This window comes from Columba livia, chromosome 3 (assembly GCF_036013475.1).
Source record: "Columba livia isolate bColLiv1 breed racing homer chromosome 3, bColLiv1.pat.W.v2, whole genome shotgun sequence".
In the NCBI taxonomy this organism is placed as follows: Eukaryota; Metazoa; Chordata; class Aves; order Columbiformes; family Columbidae; genus Columba; species Columba livia.
Window position 1 is genome coordinate 98,656,704 of NC_088604.1, and position 18,889 is coordinate 98,675,592.

Genomic DNA, 18,889 nt, shown 5'->3' on the forward strand with positions numbered 1-18,889 from the left:
TAAGGGAAATGCTCCACTCCCTTCATCATCTTTGTTGCACTGCGCTGGACTCTCTCCAGCAGTTCCCTGTCCTTCTTGAATTGAGGGGCCCAGAACTGGACACAATATTCCAGATGTGTTCTCACCAGGGCTGAGTAGAGGGGAAGGAGAACCTCTCTCGATGTACTAATGACCCCACTTCTAATACACTCCAGGATGCCATTGGCCTTCCTGGCCACAAAGGCACAGTGCTGGCTCATGGTCATCCTGCTGTCCACCAGGACACGGAAATGGGTGTCCACCGCAGCGACTCCATACAGCCTTTCAGCTTCCCATGTGCTGTCACGTTGGCCTGGCTCACACCCACCCAGCTTAGAGCACAAATAGAGAAAAAGCAAGTTCCTTTGCACTAATCCATGGAGATGTGACCTTAAGAATTCTCAGCTGACTTTTGGAAAGAAGCATTAAATTTGCTCATAAAAGCTGTTGCACTTTTTTACGAACACAATTGTTATATATTAAATGCCAGTAATCAATTGTGAAAATTTGTAACAGTGAACAAATGTAAACATTTTGTTAAGTATCTCTAACATACTTATATTAACCTCTCATATGAAAGGTAAAACCAGCAGCCTGTGAGATGCTGCAAGTTCTGTTCAAGAGGATCCTGATTCCTGTGTTCAAAGCTGCAGCTTTCAATAACTCAACTTCCAGTTTCCCACATAAACCAAAACCAGTTTTTGCATGGATACAAAAGAAAATTATTAGAACCTGTAAAACTGTAAAACAAGGAAAAGAAAAAGGTTCTAGCTAGCTAACAAAACAAAAAAAAAAAAAGGAAGCATTTATTTAAGTTTCTAGTGTTTAAACGATTTTATTGTTTTATTGAAATTCAGATTAAATTATAAGAGAAACACTCTTTTATCCAGCAGTGTGTGTTTTATTTCATTGTGCTTTCCTGTTTGTTTGTTTTTCATTAGGTACGACATTTGGACATGTTTAAGCTCTATAAGTCGTACATCTCTAATATTACATTCTTCTCAAACTAGTCTGACAAGTTCTAAAAACAAGTGGGCCAAATGTTTAAAGAAAGCTATCGCACCTCAAAGATATGGGGCATTTCCTATACTTCTAGGCTTGTTATTTTCAAAGTTGCAAGGACATTTACATCTTCTAACCTTCCTATCACAGACTACTGCATTTTATCCAGGTAAATCAGATTATCTCCATCACCAGAAGAAATTATATTTTCTTATTTTCTGGTTACAACTGATGAAAGGCAAATTTATTTTTTTTCTTAAAAAAAAAAAAAAAAGAAAAAAAGAGAGAAATCAAATATAAAGAATATAAAGTTTTCTAAAAATGTATTCAGTAACTTCTAGCAAAGCTGTACATATTGATGAAGTAAAAACGAATTCCACACAACACTTTGTTTTAACCATATGCCAAGGCAGCACCAAAAAAACCAACCGTCCCAGTTGCTCTCCAGACTCCAGATCCTACCCTTTAATTCTCCCCTGATCCTCCCTCCTTGTGCCCCATGCACAGGAGCTGGGTAGGGGCAGAGAAGAGCTGTGGCACAGTGAAGAACAGCACAAATTCCTTGGACAGTCCCACTTGCTTTTAAAGGTATGAAATGTTTGTTGAAGTACTGCCTTAGTTTTGGACATGGTGCTATTTTATATGCTATACAATTTACCTTGCTGAAATATCTAGGCACAAATGAATTAATTTCAACACGAATCTAAGCTTTAATTAGACTGAATATCCTTGCTTTTTCACGTTCAAGTCAGATCCTTTTCATTACCTGAAGGTAGTTTATTTTTTGTGGTATAATATTTAGAACATTCAAGAGCATGTTAAGAAAAAATGAATGCATATCCAGTCTACATAAATGTAAATTTATTCATAATCAAGAGCAGAATATTTTTCTATGGCATTTATCAAAGCAAATATCCTTATATAGGTATTGTTACAAAATGAACAGAGTGCTTAAAACAAGGGATGATCCCATGCTTTTATGAACATATTTTCAGGTTTGTTAGTGAGCTAAAGCTGTTCTACTTCATCAGAAAATAAAACCAACGATAAAGAGATGCAATGAAAACACAAAGGTCTTTCAAAATGTTTTGAATAAACAAACTGCTAGTTTGCACTGAACTGTTTTTCTCTCTGATACTTCCTTCTACATTTTATGAAGAAAGAGCAAATTATCATGGTAGAAAATATGAAAGGCTAACATTTTCAAATACATTCAACATTTCTCATAGTTGGAGGCAGGAGACTTTTTTTTAAGTCTTTCACATATTTCTGGTCAATTCTCTATTAGTTATCCAATTTATCCTTGAAGAAAATCTGTATTTAAATTACATACATATTTTTGAGGACCTGTTTTAAAACAAAACACCTACTGTTGTTCAAAATGGCTCATCCACCTTAGTTTCAGAAAGAAGAGGTTAAACAAAGTGGGCACATGAACCCTTAAGTATTTAAGATACTAACAAAATCAGAATCATTTTCACCATTTCACACCTCTACCACACATCTTTAAAACTTACAGCTAGTTTTATGAGGTATTCAGTACCCGGGAAAAGCTGCTGAATAGTAAAATCCAGAAAATGTTCTGTGTTGTTATAGATTACATTCCACTTTGTAAAATTCTGCTCGTTGTTGGCAATATAAATTATGTAGCGTTCTAGGATTCCATTTACTTCTACTGGTTCTTTCCATCTGCAAATAAAAGCAAAATATGATTAAGACAAGCAAAGATCCAGACCATACTGAAAAAATGTAAGGCTCTGTTTAGGGGACTTCATGGGGTTTATTTTAAGAATTTGAAAACATCGTTGCACAACCATAAAAATAAATCTAAGGTATACTTCTAATGCAGTATGTGTATTCAACTGATAAATGATTACAGTAACACGCAAAGCAGGGGCTACAAAATGGGCATATCACCAGAACATTTCCTGCACTGAAGTTTGCAGAGGCTATGCCCATATGTAGGTTATACTGATTGCGTAAAGACAAAATGGAAATTAAGTTGGCAAGTGATAATCAGAAGGTTCACAGAACCACTAAACTAATCACTTCTATGCATTTAATCATAATAAATTTAATTTTATGTCACAAACCCTTCCTCTGATTGAACTCACTGGAATTCTTGAATAAACTGATGCACTATTGTGTTGTCAGGAAAGAAGAAGTCCTTACTTACTGTACATATATAGTTCTAGAGTCCAAAACCGTCAGGACCGGCGCATCTACGTGAGACGGTGGCAGCTGTGCTGTAAACAAGGTGACCTGGGAACTGTTTGTACAGCCAGCAAGCGTGCATGCAGTGAGCCAAAACTGGTGTGGCGTAAAAACTGCTAAATCTAGGGCAAAAAAGGAATATAAATTTACTTTGTGTATTAATTTTAGCTTGTTTTTCTATACCTTCCAAAGGATGATGAAGAAGGACCTGTATCTCTTAAAGGTTTCACATTTGTCTCAGAGGAATGGATAGGTGCTGGCTACTTAATAGCAAATAACTGCAAATTTTGACTACTAATAGGTCTATAGGGCTTGTTTTGGTTGAGATGACCCCACTGTACAGTACATTTACAGTAAAACACACACCACTCAAACAAAACAAAGGTGTTGGCCTCTTCAGTGCCACATACTGCATCAATTTACTACAGTGGCAAATGAACACCTTTAAGACAATTACATTAAATCGAGGTAATGAAAAAACAAGTACAGGTTCATTAACACAGATCATTATTTTTTTTAAAGGTGCTACATGATACATGACTGTCAAAAATCAATATACACAATGATTGAATATATGCAAATTTCACTGTAAGCATGAACACAAAGGAAGCTTATTGTTGCCACCACTCATACTGGTCTGTTCTCTCTTTGACTGTTTGTCTTCAGCTGCATGGATGCCAACAACCTGTCTAACGCTATAGCAAAAAGACCTGTTAAATGGTTATTTGTTATGAAGCTATCTTGAGTTTCAATTACTGCAGAAAATGCTGAATAAAATGTAGCATCTTTGCTGAAAAAATATTCTAAAAGATCTTTAGCTTCATATATTCTTCCCTACATTTATAAAGGATTTTTTTGTGTAGAAAAATATAGTAGGAAATTAATGCAGACATAATTTTCTCATCTTTTTAATTTTTATTGAAATACAAATGACAGATTTTAATGAGCAAATCCTTTAAGAAGGAATTTACAATTGAGGTTTTGGCAACAGTATAAGGTATACAAATAAAATGCATACGTTATAGATACATATTTTCAGTATGTGTTTTGCACTATCATTTTGAACAAAATTATTTGAGAGCACAAATTCAAAAATTGCAACTGGATGACAAAGTCATCACTGAAGCAGAAATGTTGTAGACCCAACTTCTTTCTCATTAGTTTCCCCTCATATAATGCCTCTAGTCCTCTGCAATGGAATTCCTTCTGATTTACTCCACTCTGTGTGAGGAAAGAGTGAACTCATGCATTTTTACTGAAAACACAGTATCACTCAGAGGTATTGTTCTATGGAGCACATGGCAAAGTGCGAGTTAAAAAAAAAAATTAAAAGGCTGTAACAAAAAAAAAAGAAAAAAAAAAATAATCATCAAGTGAATGCCTGTAACACAGTGACATGTTTAATCAACATAATGGGGCTGATTCTACCAGGGTTAAGCAGTGCTTATGTGGGTGAGAGGGGGAAAGCACACTCCAGAGCAGGTGCTCAAGCTGGCTCAGCAAGCAGAGAAGGTAAAATCCACATACTGCACCGGCTGCATTGCCCTCATTAGTGTACACCTCCCCGGAGCCTTTGCTTCTTGCAGCTGCCATCAGAGGAGCCACAAAAAGTACAGATGGAGATGGAAGTCTGTGAGACAAGTATCAGATACTCTGTGTTCTGAGTGGGCAAACAAGTGACCAGAAGGGTTTTAATTTTAGCAATCCTAAAATGAAGAGCTGAAAGCAGTCCATGGCAGCTATTTATTTCATATCCTTGTCAACAGTGAATGCGCGTTCTCTCTAAGTTGAAACTGTATTGTAGGGCTTCACTTAGCAGAGTAAATATAAAACAACAGGAGGGAGAAATGAAAGAGTGGATTTCTCTTTTTCCACTTCGTTAGGGTGGATTACTGTTTTCCTTGTACACGGATTTGGGATGGGGGTTGCAGAGTGGTATTTTTCTCTCCTTTAAGGAAAACTGCTCATAAAGGAACCACTTTTTTAAAAAAGGTAGCTTGGACTGAAACCCCAATTAGATGCACACTGTAGCTGATGAAACTACTTGCATGCATAAGAGTTTCTGGAAATACCTGGTTAATTTGAACATGGAGGAATTTTGTCAAGGATTAAGATAATGGAAGATGGAAACATGTTTTATTTTGTGCCCTGAAAAACACACATGACTTCAAGTAACTGTGTGTGTCTCAGTGTCTGGAATGAAAAAAGCAAAATGGCAAGGCTGGGAAACATGCAAAGTTTAAAAGAAAAGGAAAAACAAGGAATGGAAACACAGGACATATGAGCAGCAAGATCCTTTAGGATGAACTGATAAGCATACTGAGAGGGGAGAGGAGGAAAGGAGAGACCAAAAAAAAAAAAAAAAAGTAGAAAGATAAAACATGAAAATAAGCAAATTGGCACCAGGATCAGAGTAAATCTTTATTCCTCATCTTGATTTAATAGTGCCAATGTATTTTGACTAGTAAATGCCAAATATTCAATGGAATATGAAGATTTTGATGGGATAAAGGTTACAAAGAAAAATCACATTAGTGGGAGCAGGAGAAGAACATATAGAAATTTGAGACTTAGGAATGTTACTCAAAGCATGAGCTTTGCAGTCAATGAAAATCTCTCCATAGACTTCATCAAGGTTTGGATTAGCCCACAAATATGGTGTAGGCTGTATTTCTAAAAGATTAGAACCAGAAATAGACAAACTGAACACTAAAAATTGTATTACATCATAATTGATGCAATTATTTGTCACAATCCGATTTGGCAGATATTTTCCTATTTAAAGTTCAAAGTGTGTCATGATGGATCAATGGATTCAAACAACTACAGATACAAACATGAATCTGAATGAGGAGGGAGGAGGTTCTTAAAACTACAAAGCCACTCTTTGTCAAGGTCCTCTAGCAACAATGCCTTGTTTTCCATTTGCTTGATTGCATGATTTGCATAAGATCAAATGTAGGCAATTGTGGACATGAAAAACAGATCACTCTGAAACACATTAGAAATGGATCCACAAGCATTATACAGAAATGTGTTACAAGAAAATGCACCCCAGTGCATGGAAAACTCAGTGATTAATGTCAAGCAAACTATAATTTACAATATAGGGCACGAATTATATGTTATTTTACAATTGATTTCATGCTGTTGCTGGAAGAATTTCATTGATCTCAATTTACAAAATGAACCCAATAAGCAGACAACTATTTTCTTTTTAACTCACAGCAAAATCTGAGACTTTTTTCTTACACATTTGCTTGATCAGGTTATATTCCTGTGTGTTCCAGTCCCCTGTGTTACTTTAAAGTAATATCAAATGCTTCTTATTGCAATTTTCCAGTATCTAATCTCTTAAATCACTTATTTATTACCAAAATAAAGCTAAACTTAAAAATTATAGAGGTTTACTGAGAAAAATCTGAATTCAGTCCTTGGTCTTGTACTTATTTCTGGACTCAAAAGGGCAGAGCAAAAAGATACTTTCTCAGGGGTAAGATTTCCCTCAAATCATTCTATTAGGGTAGCAGGTAGACAGAAAAATAATTCTCCATTTTTCCTATCAAAAACAGAACAAAAGAAGAAAACTAAAATAAAACTCTGCATATTTGTTTTAACACCATTACGTACTTTCCCCAAAGAAGCAGGCAAGGTGGAGGGAGGGGATGGGCAGGGAGAGAAGGAGTCAACCTGCCTTTTCATCTCTTTGACCTTAGAGGCAATACAAACAAGCTAAATTCTTTTCTAACTCATATGTCAGCAAGAGAATTGCTAACTACAGTGGCTATCATTAAAATCGACATTTGCATACCACTGCATTTATTATACATGTGGTACATGTAGAACTTCCCACACTAACCACGGCAACTATCTTAAATATCATGGTAAATCTAACTACAGTGGCTCATATATATCTAGTTTCTAATACCCACCAGCATAAGTCCTGATAGCACAATCAATGCATGAGACAGAAAGAATAAAGAATGACCCTGGTTGCATCGTCAATAAGAACACTCACTTTGCTCTCATCAAATTCAAAGGGTAGTCATTGAAAGATAGTATGCAACACTACAGTGCTACTTTTAGTATGGAATTTGAGAGATATTACTAAGAGAAGAAAAACGGTCAGTAGAGGAAAAAAAAACTCCCTGATATTAGAGATTTAAGAGCTTGACTCAAAACACGAGCTGTATCATCAAGATATCAGAGTACATCACAGTTCAATAATAACATGGTAGTAATGTCTACAATGTGCTAATTTATCTGCAACATGCCACATTCTGCGTTCAGGTTTACAGCAAGGAGTCACATACCCTTCTTTCCTCCCATCTTCCACCCTATTTCCATTCTCCCTGGTTTCAGGCACCTGTTGTAAGGACCAGAAAAAGCAACATCCTGTCCTGGTGAGTGCTCAGCTGAAACGTGACTCGCGTTAGGTACCCCACATAGTTTCTCTCAGGAAAATAATTGGGACAATAGCTATCCCACTGCTATATCCAAAGGAAAATAATATGGCAGCACTGTACCAAAGGATTGTTAGCAGCACAACAAAGAAAACCTGCTGAGAGGGTATGAAGATGAAAAACTTCCAAAGAATTCCAATCACTATGTTGTTTATGTAGGTAGACTGTAAAACTACTTCAGCTCATTATTCACAGGCTTATTCAGTTCTCTCATCTTATTTCTCATAGTTTGTTAAATTAACTCACATTAACTTAATATTTAATTAGAAGGTAAAGTCTTTGGGATCATAAATCTGCATCACCAAATATAAAAATACCCCCATCTGATTTTTATGCACTACCAAAAAAATTCAGTTCATAAAGTGCCAAGACTGTATTGTCAGGCTTGCTCCGTCAGACTTTATTAGCAATTTTTCCCCTTCCGCCGTTTTCTAAAAGCAAGCAGCAACTCATATATAACTTTTAGTACAGTATATCCTGCTTCCCATATGTAGAAAGCACCAGTCACTTAGTTATATTGACTCCTGAAGAACCACCACTAATGTACAATCTTCTCTGGGAAGGTATTATGCTAATACTGCATTTTTCTCACAGTATCTCCTGTGAACCCCATGCCATATTCATCACTCCCTTTAAAATATTTCAGAAAAATAGAGTGTCAGAAATGACACCACTTGCCTATTTCAGGCAACTCAGTCAAGCCCAAGAAAACTGTGCTCATGCACCTGTTTGTATGAATTAGGAAAGAATCGCCCATTAATTGAAGAAAACAGCTATCTTCCAAGAGAGTGACAAATTCTGCTGGATATTATTTAATAGTTAAGAATGTTCCAGAGTGAGATTTAAAAGAATTTTGTGAAGCCACTAAAAACAAGGGCAAGAAATAGAGATTAAAAAACTCAGGGTCACAAATAATTATTTTCAAAAAGCACCATAAGCTGTTGTTCTGCTCTCTGACCAGCAAAGACTTTGACAAAATGGCATCTGGACAAAACAACTTTGCTTCTGGCTGGCCAACAAATGCTGATGTGTTTTAGAAGCTATTTGCTCAGCAGTAAATATCGCTGGTTTTCCAAATGACTCATAAAAGAGTAAATCTTCATTCCATTTGAGATTTATATGCTTCAGAATAGTTTAGGAAAGGTACAACTTCCAGGCCTTATCTGAAGGGAATTAAATAGCATAGCACAAAACTGTATATCATATGTGAGCACCAAAAGCATGATAGCCATGTGTCAGAATGTGCAAAGAAGTTATATTTAAGAAGAAAAACCCTTTGGCACAAATGAGAAACAAAAGAATCTTTATTCATTTCAGTTTGCAATGATTTCAAACAAGTAATGGAAGTTATTGCATGTGTGTGAAAGAATTACAGTTCCACTTTTGGTAAAATGGCAGTTCTGAAGTATTTTAATGCTTTTAAATGTAATTATGTTTTAACAGCAAAAACTATAAATTTATTTGTTTTTACATCTAGTAACAGCGTCTCTTGGCTAAGCTCTTATAACCCTTAACTGTTGCATAGGAAAGCCTTTCTGCCATTTATCAGCCCAGACTCCAGACTCTTGTACTACACTGAACACAAACTCTTCCCTCAAAGGTTTGATTTCATCCTGGCCAATTCACAAGACCACATTAGCATCCACTACTGATTATTGTATTTTATTTTCCTTTTTTGTTGTTGTTTTGTTTTGGTTTGGTTTGTTTGTTTTTGTTTTTTGGTTTGTTTTGTTTGTTGGTTTGTTTTTTGTTTGTTTTTTTTTTAGAACTACTAGTTTTAATACAAGGATTCCAGTCTTTTACTTCAAAGCCACGTCCCTGAGATAGCTACTATGAGTATGTTTTCCAGGCTGTTCTTGCCCTCCACTTAGGACACATGAGCTCAAAATCCTTAAGGTGGTCAGCTGAAGAAAACTCAAATCATGTGGAGTGCTTCATACCACATTGTTTAGAAAAGGCTGAAGGGAAACATCAGAAAAGAGATTTAAACTTCTCTTAATACTTTACCGCCAATCAATCTACCTGATTCCTTGTGTGACTCAAGATGGCACTTCATGGCGCAGGCGTGAAGCTCCTTGGGACTCTCCTTCCCCAACATCCCTAAAGTGTTTCCCTAGCCCATGATCATTAGTCACCATTAAAAAAAATATAGAGTCATTTTGAGAGGTTTATAAAAGCTTCTCTTGCTGCCAAAACAACACATAGCCAGTAAGTGCAAACATCCAGCATCAAATGAATCTAATGAACTTCCAAGTTACATCTTTGTTTACTAGAATTAAAATCATTCTCTCCCTTGTTTACTTCAATTAGAACAGCTGGAAAAATAAGGTGAGTTTGAAGGTCAGAATGGCGGGAAGCAGAAAGAGGACAAAGCAGATTAATTTTTAGCAGGCACATGAAGAGAACTAATTGTGGTCATACCAATATCACTATCTTAGTTTTATTTCTCTCTTTGGCATTTCTTTGTACATCATACAGCATGATGCAGCCCTGTTTTAAGATTTAAATCAAAATTTCCATTCATGAATGCTTCCAATCCAGCCACTGTATTGCTGTCAGCTTAAACAGATGTTAGTATACATCCTAAGAACCACAATCTTGATGTCAATGTTGAGCCAAAAAAAAAAAAAAAAAAATTAAAAAGGAAAAAAAAAAGTGTTTTGAACATTTCGTCTCTGCATTACTTCAGTTTTATGTCCACAACTGGAAAATATATTTGCACTAGACAACTACCCTGCCAATTTGAATCTCAGATACCTGCTACTATAAAACTGGAACTACTCTGGATTCACATTAGTATGACCAAGAACCTCTTGGCTCACTAACAGAAGTACATCCTGTATTCCCAAGTAATTCTGATCTTGCTGCAGTGGGAGAAACAAAATTCAGAACCAACATACATTTGGTACAAAGTTAATTGTATCAGGTCAAGAGAAGTGCCTCACTGCCACTTTTACAACCCTCCGAGGAACACATATGCATGCACAGCTATGTTAGAGAAACCAGTAAGATTTTCAGTTATATAAGAATATATGGTAAGTAATACAGCAACTATTACTATCGAGTTTATATAAATCAATTGTGCAGTCTCATCTGGAATAGTATATATTCCAGAGTGCAGAAATAGTCTGTCTGGAAAATGGCAGTTCAAAAGCACAGGCTTACAAACAGTCTCTTAGGAAAAGAAGCTGAAAAAACAACCTGAGAAAAGGAAACAAAAAATTCAACACACCATACAGGTATATAAGATAGTAAGTGCTACATAGAAAAGCAATTAGGATCTTGTGTCCCCATGAACTCACTTTCAATAATACGGGAGGAAAAAGGACATGCAATAAATCTAGAAAGTGGAATTTTGAGAGAAATTCATCCCACCCAAACTCATGGAACATCTACAGCTGACAAAAAGATTCAGATTTATCTTTATAAATCAAATTCTGGGGAGACACATTGATTATCATCATTTTTTTAAAATTATTTTTATAGGCATCACTGTAACTTGCAGATCTGTAGAAAAGTGCTGCAAGATTTCTATACTTCTCTCTGTATTTGGGACTACTTAGAACTCTTCAATACTGTATCTTATTTTTTAAGTTTCCTACCTAAGTAAAGAAAAAGATGGATGGGATGAAATAAATTAATTTCCAAATTTTTTTGACAAAAAGTAAACAATAAAATTACTAGTAGATTTTTACTTATTAAAATTGACTATGCATACTAAATCACAAAATGTCATTTTAACCCCAAAGCCATTGTTTTATTCAACAAAATGTTCAACAACAAAAAAATTCATTAAGTGGAAACTTCACATGACAACATACTCAGATTAGAAATTGGAATCTAAACAAGAAAATACAACAACGGCTGCTTGAACTGCTATCAGATAAAGATTACAGATAAGTGGTTATGAAATTTAGCTCTATATGCATTTTCTATCCATTAAGGGTAACTAGTTCCAACATTTTTCATAGTACCAGGCATGCAAAATGATAAGAGAACAATTCTCACCACCCAGGCAAGGCACCATGTGATTTAAGAGTTTCTGTAGAAGACATACTATCCCCTTCCCAGGACCAGAACAGCTCTGTATATCTGAATTATAGTCAGAGAATACAAAGGTTTGCTAAAAATTACTGTAGTGCTGGAACAAGTTTAGTGGGAGGACTCAGCTTCTGAGCATTGTCCCTAAACACACCACTTCATAGCAAGTTAAATCTGTTGCAAGACTGCAAAAGCTGAGCCAGTTTTCAGCTGGCCACAGAATTAGAAGCATTGTAAAAAACACAGTACTTCCACCCGCTCTCCTCTGTTCTTACTGAACAACCAGTCCCAGATGTTGAGTCATTAATATAGTCAATACGTGGTTGGGAAAAATTGATATTTCTTTTTTTTTAAGTTTACTAGCTTTATACTTCATTGCAAAACACACACACACAAAAAGCCCCCAAATACGGAGAAGTCCAAAGTTTTTTTTCAACTTGACATGTTGTACTACCCAATTATGACATGTAGTGTCAGTAATGTCATCAGATAACATAACTGCCACAATCTGATGTGATGCATTAAACTGGGATTACTGGAATAAATCATGTTTGTGGGTACACAGATCACAGGTGGTGTAGTCAGCTGCTCTATATTATGAAGTATCTATAGGATGTGCAGATTAGGATATAATGTTCAGAGGCTTGTTCTCGTTTGTGAAGTGCTTTACAACCATAACTCAATAGTAAGGAGCCACCAAACAGTTATAATGGTATAAACTATCATCAAGGAAAAATACAAATTGATCAGTGCCAGTGATATAAAAGAAAGAGCATGCATCTGTCCCCAGTCTCATAAATCCAGTGGTTGTTGCAGGCTTTTTCTCTATCCTACATGTATTTATTAATAACAGTAACTATCATAAATAATAATAATAATACAGAGTAGTTCCTTTCAAGATGAATGCTCTTATTATCCGTTGATCCTTTCCCTTATTTCTTACATCCTGTCTATCTTCCTCCTGTAAACGGTGGGGGAGAGCTATTTTAATTTATTGTTTGAATTTTATTCCCTTTAATTGGCAACAATGTGCTACGCCAAGAAAGTTGTCTGTGTAGGCTCCCTGAAATATCTGCATACCTTAACTGGCATGTTAAGCTTCTACAGAGGAGGCACAGAATTTACATTCTACAGTATGTTATAAATAAGTAATAAGAACAGATTAGAATTATGCATTTACACCTACTAGTGAGAGTGAGATGCATAATTCACAAGTGGCAAATCCTTAAGAGGCTTTTGTATTTCACCCCAATCCTCTCTCCCCTCCAATCTTGAGTATGTAGAACATAGTATATTTTTCAGTCCCACTGCTCCACAATTATTTCTTTTTCCCAGTTAGATTGTTTACATTTTATAATTACTACTTTACCTTTCTTGCAGAAAAGCAACAGACACTATATGTTAGTAGTCATCGTTGGGAATATATCTGCTTTATGCTACAGTATTTTTTCACCTTTCTGAATTTTTCTGATACTCAGGGACATGATTGTCAGAGGGTGATGTTAACTGGCAGTGCTTTCAGAAGATGGCAGAGTAAACTGAAGTCCTCAACTTACAAAGAGAACACAGAACTTGCAACTGAAACTTCCTTATGCTTCATAGTTCATGTGACAAACTGCTCCTTCAGTTGGATCTGCAGGAGCAGACTAATCTCTGTGCCCATTCAGTCCTCTGCTTCTCTGCTGAAGCCTGTAAACGAATATCTGTTGTGACCACAACTTTATATAACAGCACACAAAGGTCACAGATTTTGGAGAACCTGTGGCTTTCCTTCACAGATGTTCTACCTCTAAGCTGCACTTCATTACTGAGTGATAAAGTGTAGGAGCAAGGAATGATTTTAGTCTAGTTGCTTTAATATTTTTTGGTTCTCTGGCTGGAGCCCTACAATGTTGATTAATGTACCTTCCAAAGAGAAATCACTAGGGACATATTCTTTGGTGGAAGATGTAGTATTTTGATTTCTCTCAATTGTTTTGAACTTAATCTATTTAGTTATTTGGGTTTTCCTTTGCCCTGTGGGCAATTATTTTAAATTATGTTCTAGTTCTAACTACCATTTATTTATTCTGCCTAAACCACTGCAATACAACTTCTTTTCATAGTTAAGCTATGTCTCGTATCTCTCTTCTTCTGGTAACATTAATTTATTTATTTGATTAATATTTTGACTTCTTCAGTGTACCTCACTTTATTTTGAGTTTTCCTTGACTAGCTTTCTACCTACTTTATTTCTGTCTGTAAACTGAGGAGAAATACTTCAGTTATGCATGTATTTTAATTCCCAGTAAAATGCAACAGCTTAAAAATTGTCATGTGACATTGCAAAAATGGTATTAAATCCCACAATCGTATCTCAAAAATTCAAAACGTGTTACCTGAAATGAAAATAACACATTTACCCTAACTTTTAAGAATAGCAAAAGGTACCATAATTATTTTTATATATAGGAGAGCAGTCTTATGCTTGAGCTGACGAAAAGGCTAGCACAGCAGCTCATGAGAACATGTGAACATTCTTGTCAATTGGATTATTGTTCCTTGATCAGAAAACAAATGACTAACAATATTAAAATTAAGTGACCATCAATCGTGCCAAAGTTGAAGTCAGTACGAAATTCAACTTTCAAAAGGAAGCTGTTGACATACTGCACCATCATGGGTTACTTTCCACTATTGACAATTTCCTTCATCTTCTACATTTCTCCTAGAATAGACTGTGGAAATTTTCTCCACTTACGTAACCTTTGTATGAGCTCACCTAGTCAAGCTAATGATACTGGAAAGTTAAGCAACGAGGACCCAGAAACTTTTGATAAGTCAGATTCTCTAGCTACCTCTGAATAACCTTCCCTACTAACAAAACATTATCAAAGCTATTCAACCACTGTCCTAGCAAGAAAGCTTCCAACTGTTGGAGAACTGTTTTAGCTGCCCCTCCTATCTGTTCAACCATGATCACAACTCTATACCAACTAGGAAAATTTTTAAGTAAAAATATTGTAAGTCTCCCCCAGGATGTTTGTATCGAATGTTATCAGTTCATACATCTCTGTTGATGGAAAGCACATAAGCTCACAGAAAGAACACAGAAACTTTGATTAAATAACAAATTAGAATTCTGGAGTTGGAGGAGCTGGAGGTGTGTGCTGTTTCTAGATTGCTGTGTTGTTCTAGATCAGGTTCTCGATTATTTGACATTCTTGATAGCGTTCTAGCTTGCTTGCCGGTTGTAGAAGGGGTTCTGGATCACTTTGTGGTTCCAGATTGGGTTCTAGATGATTTGAAGCCTAGCTTTACTTGTTGGTTCTAGATAATGTTTTTTATTACTTTGTGGTTCTAGATCTTGGCTTCTGGCTGATCTGTGCCTCCAGATAATGCTCTAGCTTGCTTAATGACTTTATATCAGGTTCAGCTCATTCTATGGTTCTAGATGGGAGTTCAGGCTGATTCACAGTTCTAGAGCTGATTTGTGGTTCCAGTCAGTTTGTCTTGCAGTTCTAGCAAGTCCGGCGCAGCACCATGACTTCATTCAGGCCATGATAGTCTACCGTTAGTCACCACTCTCTTTGTCACTGGCCATATGCGACTGCTACAGGGGAGTCTTACTGATTACTTCTTGGCTCTCTAGTGATGAAGCAACTTATGGATGGGAATCAGAAAGTCTTGGTCAGTGCAATATTGCCACTAATGCTAATATTTCCAGGTACAAAAGACATGCAGTATCTTATCACCAGGGTAAAAATGTACACTTTCCCACCTGATCACTTGTTCTCTTACATGTGCAGACTTTGTGCTTTGCCACTTCTTACCAAAATAATTGAACAGCAACATTCTTAAATTAGAATTCCAGATGCTTATTTGCATGCAGCCATAAATATACACAGACATGCAGAAAAAAACAAAAATTCATCCTATAAACATGACTTAAATGTGTGTCTGTAATAAAGGAACATGGTATGCCCAAAGCAGCCATCAAAGAAACAGTAACGATGTTCATCACCCACCTTTCCATTCACCTTAAGACCATGAGTCTACTAAGCATTATTTAAAGCACACTAATCTGATGTTCTTACATGTTTAGTTCTGTGCTCACCCATGCACTAGTCAATTTTCCAGTAACATGACACTTTAATGTGTCATTCTATTCACACCATGGAAAAGAAAGAAAAAAAGATAAACCCCCCCAGCAGCTTTCTAAGTCCAACTACAATTTATATAAAATGCTTCAATCAGAAATAGATTGTCATAAAAATACAATATTTCATGGAAGACTCACAGAAAGCATGATGGAGTTCACTACTGACTAAAAGGCTATTAAGATTTATGTAAACAATTTAGGCAATCAGTGTAAAAACCTAAGATTTCTGGCAGCGATTCAACAGGAAAGGAAGTATCCTACAAGGTCTTTCATGCTTTTTGTGACATGATTTATGTCTTGCATATGTTTTCACATAACTTAGGAAGAAAGGAAAACAGACTGAAAATACAGAAATCCTCCTCCAATCATATCAACCATCAAATATTTTAAAAATCAAACTTATATCCAACTATTTCATGGCATGATAGTAGTCTGGTTGGTATTGTTCACACACAAGACAAAACTTGTGAAAGATGAAAAATACTCAGAAAGGTCTGGACTTACAGTAACAGAAAAAGACTAATTAAAGACTTTAGAAATGGAAGTTGTAAGGAAGTTGGTCAGATTTATTGAAATAACAACTCAGAAACATATGCAAACATCAAAGATTCCCCTTTCCATAAATTTGCCTTGTAGCTTTCTGGGGATTTTGTGTGTATGATTGGTTTGGGGTTTGTTTGTTTTAAAATACATAAAATGCTGAAAATATTTAAGTAATGGTTAATGACTCAATACCCTGCTGGCCATGCATTTAGTAAAACCAAGGAAAAAGAGAACCCTTGGCTGGGAACCCTTCAGAAGTATTACTGTGGTGTGACGTGCCTGTGCATTGTCACCATTTATTAATATTCCACTAGTGTTAAAGGAAGGTTGGGACATATCATGTAGAGAGAGAAGGGTCTGTGCCTGGTGCAAGCCAAACAGGAACACATATACTGCTCAGTCAGAATAATTATCACAGCTGATAAACCAAAACAATTTGTAATAGCAGCATGGAAAAAATATCCATCTTAAATTAAATATGCATCAAGCGTTTGGCAGTTCGAAAGACCTAAATAAGTAAGGAGATATATGATATATGAGTGTGTTTTCCAGGGCATAAGGAAATTCTCAGAGAGAAGCCTTATTATACACCTTGCCACATCAAGAAGGCTGCCTGACCCTTTCCAAGCCCATTAAGTTAGAGCTAAGTGAGGTATATCCTTATGAATGGATATCAAGAAATCCAAATAGAAGCAGCAGGTTTGGCTTTAGTTCCTCTGTGCAAGAGGTGACATATCTTCATGTACATGAGTACAGTATTACCTGAAACTAGGTGGAAATGCTTTTATTTTTCTATAAACATATCATTTGTAAGTTGAACACCAAACCTTGCAGTTTCTGATGTTTTCTAAAGCACTTTAATTCAATATTTCATTCAGTCATACTTTTTTAAACTATAAGCTCATGCATCTGTTTTATCAGCAAAATTAAAACCAGAACAGAACCCATCACTTTCCCTAACCAGCTACAGGCAAACCACAATTACCAGGCATACCACTGAAAATAAGATCACACAAAAAGGATTTCAGGCTATGAGCACAACAAGGCCAAGAAAACATACTCTGGTTCTCATAAATCTAAGGAGACCTCTCAATGTTTAATAGCAAACAGGGGTCACCATGTGACAACTGCTCACAAAGAGAAACAGTATCGCTTGATAGGGCTCTATATGAAGTTCTCCCTGATAAAATATAAAACAAAACAGATTACACCCTTCAGAAATCCCAGAGAACAGAGGTTCACACAGGTAACATTACAACAAACTGTTCTTAGAAAGTAGCAAAATAAGCATTTGGTGACTGCAGTGGGAATGTCCTGGAGAAGACCTGAAAATCCACATGACAGTACAGAGCACCTCCAAGACGATAATGTGTGGCCAGAAAGCTCTGCTGCTTGGAGGTAAAGATAAATAAATAAATAAGCAAACACCAAGACTGTATTTAAATTTTACAAATTGAACTCAATGAACACTTGATTTAAATCTGTCCTCCACAGTACACACTGTCCTTTGAAGAGATCTCAGCATCTTTAAGTCTGCTGACCAAATCTAGATATCTGCAAAGGAAAAAATACAGAACTAGGTCCTACAAATATCAAATTCTGATGACTAATTTTGAAGTAAAATCACAAGACAAAATTATCTGTCAGTTTCACATTTTCAGTGGTTTTAATTCTTGTCATAAAATTTAAACAAGCCTGGAAATCGGTGTTTTTCTTCTCTTTGTTTAAAAAACGGAGCCTAGAGTGAAAATATTCCCTACACTGAGAAATAAAGGACTCTCCCTGTTCTACAACCACTAGCCTCTGGACAAGATATTTACTCCATTTTGCATTGGTGCATACAGAAGATTGGGAGGTACCAGTCACTCTTATTTATAATTTGTGTCGCATTTAAATTTTTAGAAAGTGGTACTTAAACAACCTGAGAGCTCAGCAATTCCAGCAGGGCTAGCATGAGTTCTCTCCTGGCTTGCTGTGTTACCCAAATCTGATCAAAGGACAAGGACTCCAGAAGCTTGTCCAGCTGTGGTTTTATAATGACACCATTAGGTTTTGCTCTATAATCAAGGTCCCTAAAAGTCTGTGTAGCTTCAGGCTTAATATCTGCGACAAGGTTAACTGAAATCTGCAGCAAGGATAACTACTTTAGCAGATTGTATCAGCAGGAAATATTTAAACACTATTTAAAAGGATTTTAAATAAGCAGATTTTATTTAACACTGCACTAATGCACTGCAATAGAAAATGATACAACAGAGCTGCTACAAATAAACATAATGCTTTTACCCTTACCCCACTCCCCTCCCTTCTAAATTCCCCAGATTGTATTATTAAGTCCAATGAGCGTACCAGATCTTTCTGTCTGCAGCTGAAATACAGGAATGCCAGACTCAGACAGCCCATTTGCCCTTTGGTTTTGTGCCTGCTGAATCTGCATTCTGGGTCTGCGGAATTAATTACGATAGTA

At 36.1% G+C, this 18,889-nt stretch overlaps 1 protein-coding gene across 1 annotated transcript in view; it reads right to left on the reverse strand.

Moving 5' to 3' along the window:
• The window catches only part of USH2A (usherin), a 387,004-nt gene that overhangs the window by 190,526 nt on the left and 177,589 nt on the right, over positions 1-18,889 (reverse strand). The window contains exons 33-34 of the mRNA XM_065058452.1: positions 3,197-3,356; positions 2,538-2,709 (exon numbers count right to left, since the gene is read on the reverse strand). Of these exons, the coding sequence (XP_064914524.1) occupies positions 2,538-2,709; positions 3,197-3,356 (332 nt within the window). The remainder of the gene's footprint in view (positions 1-2,537; positions 2,710-3,196; positions 3,357-18,889) is intronic.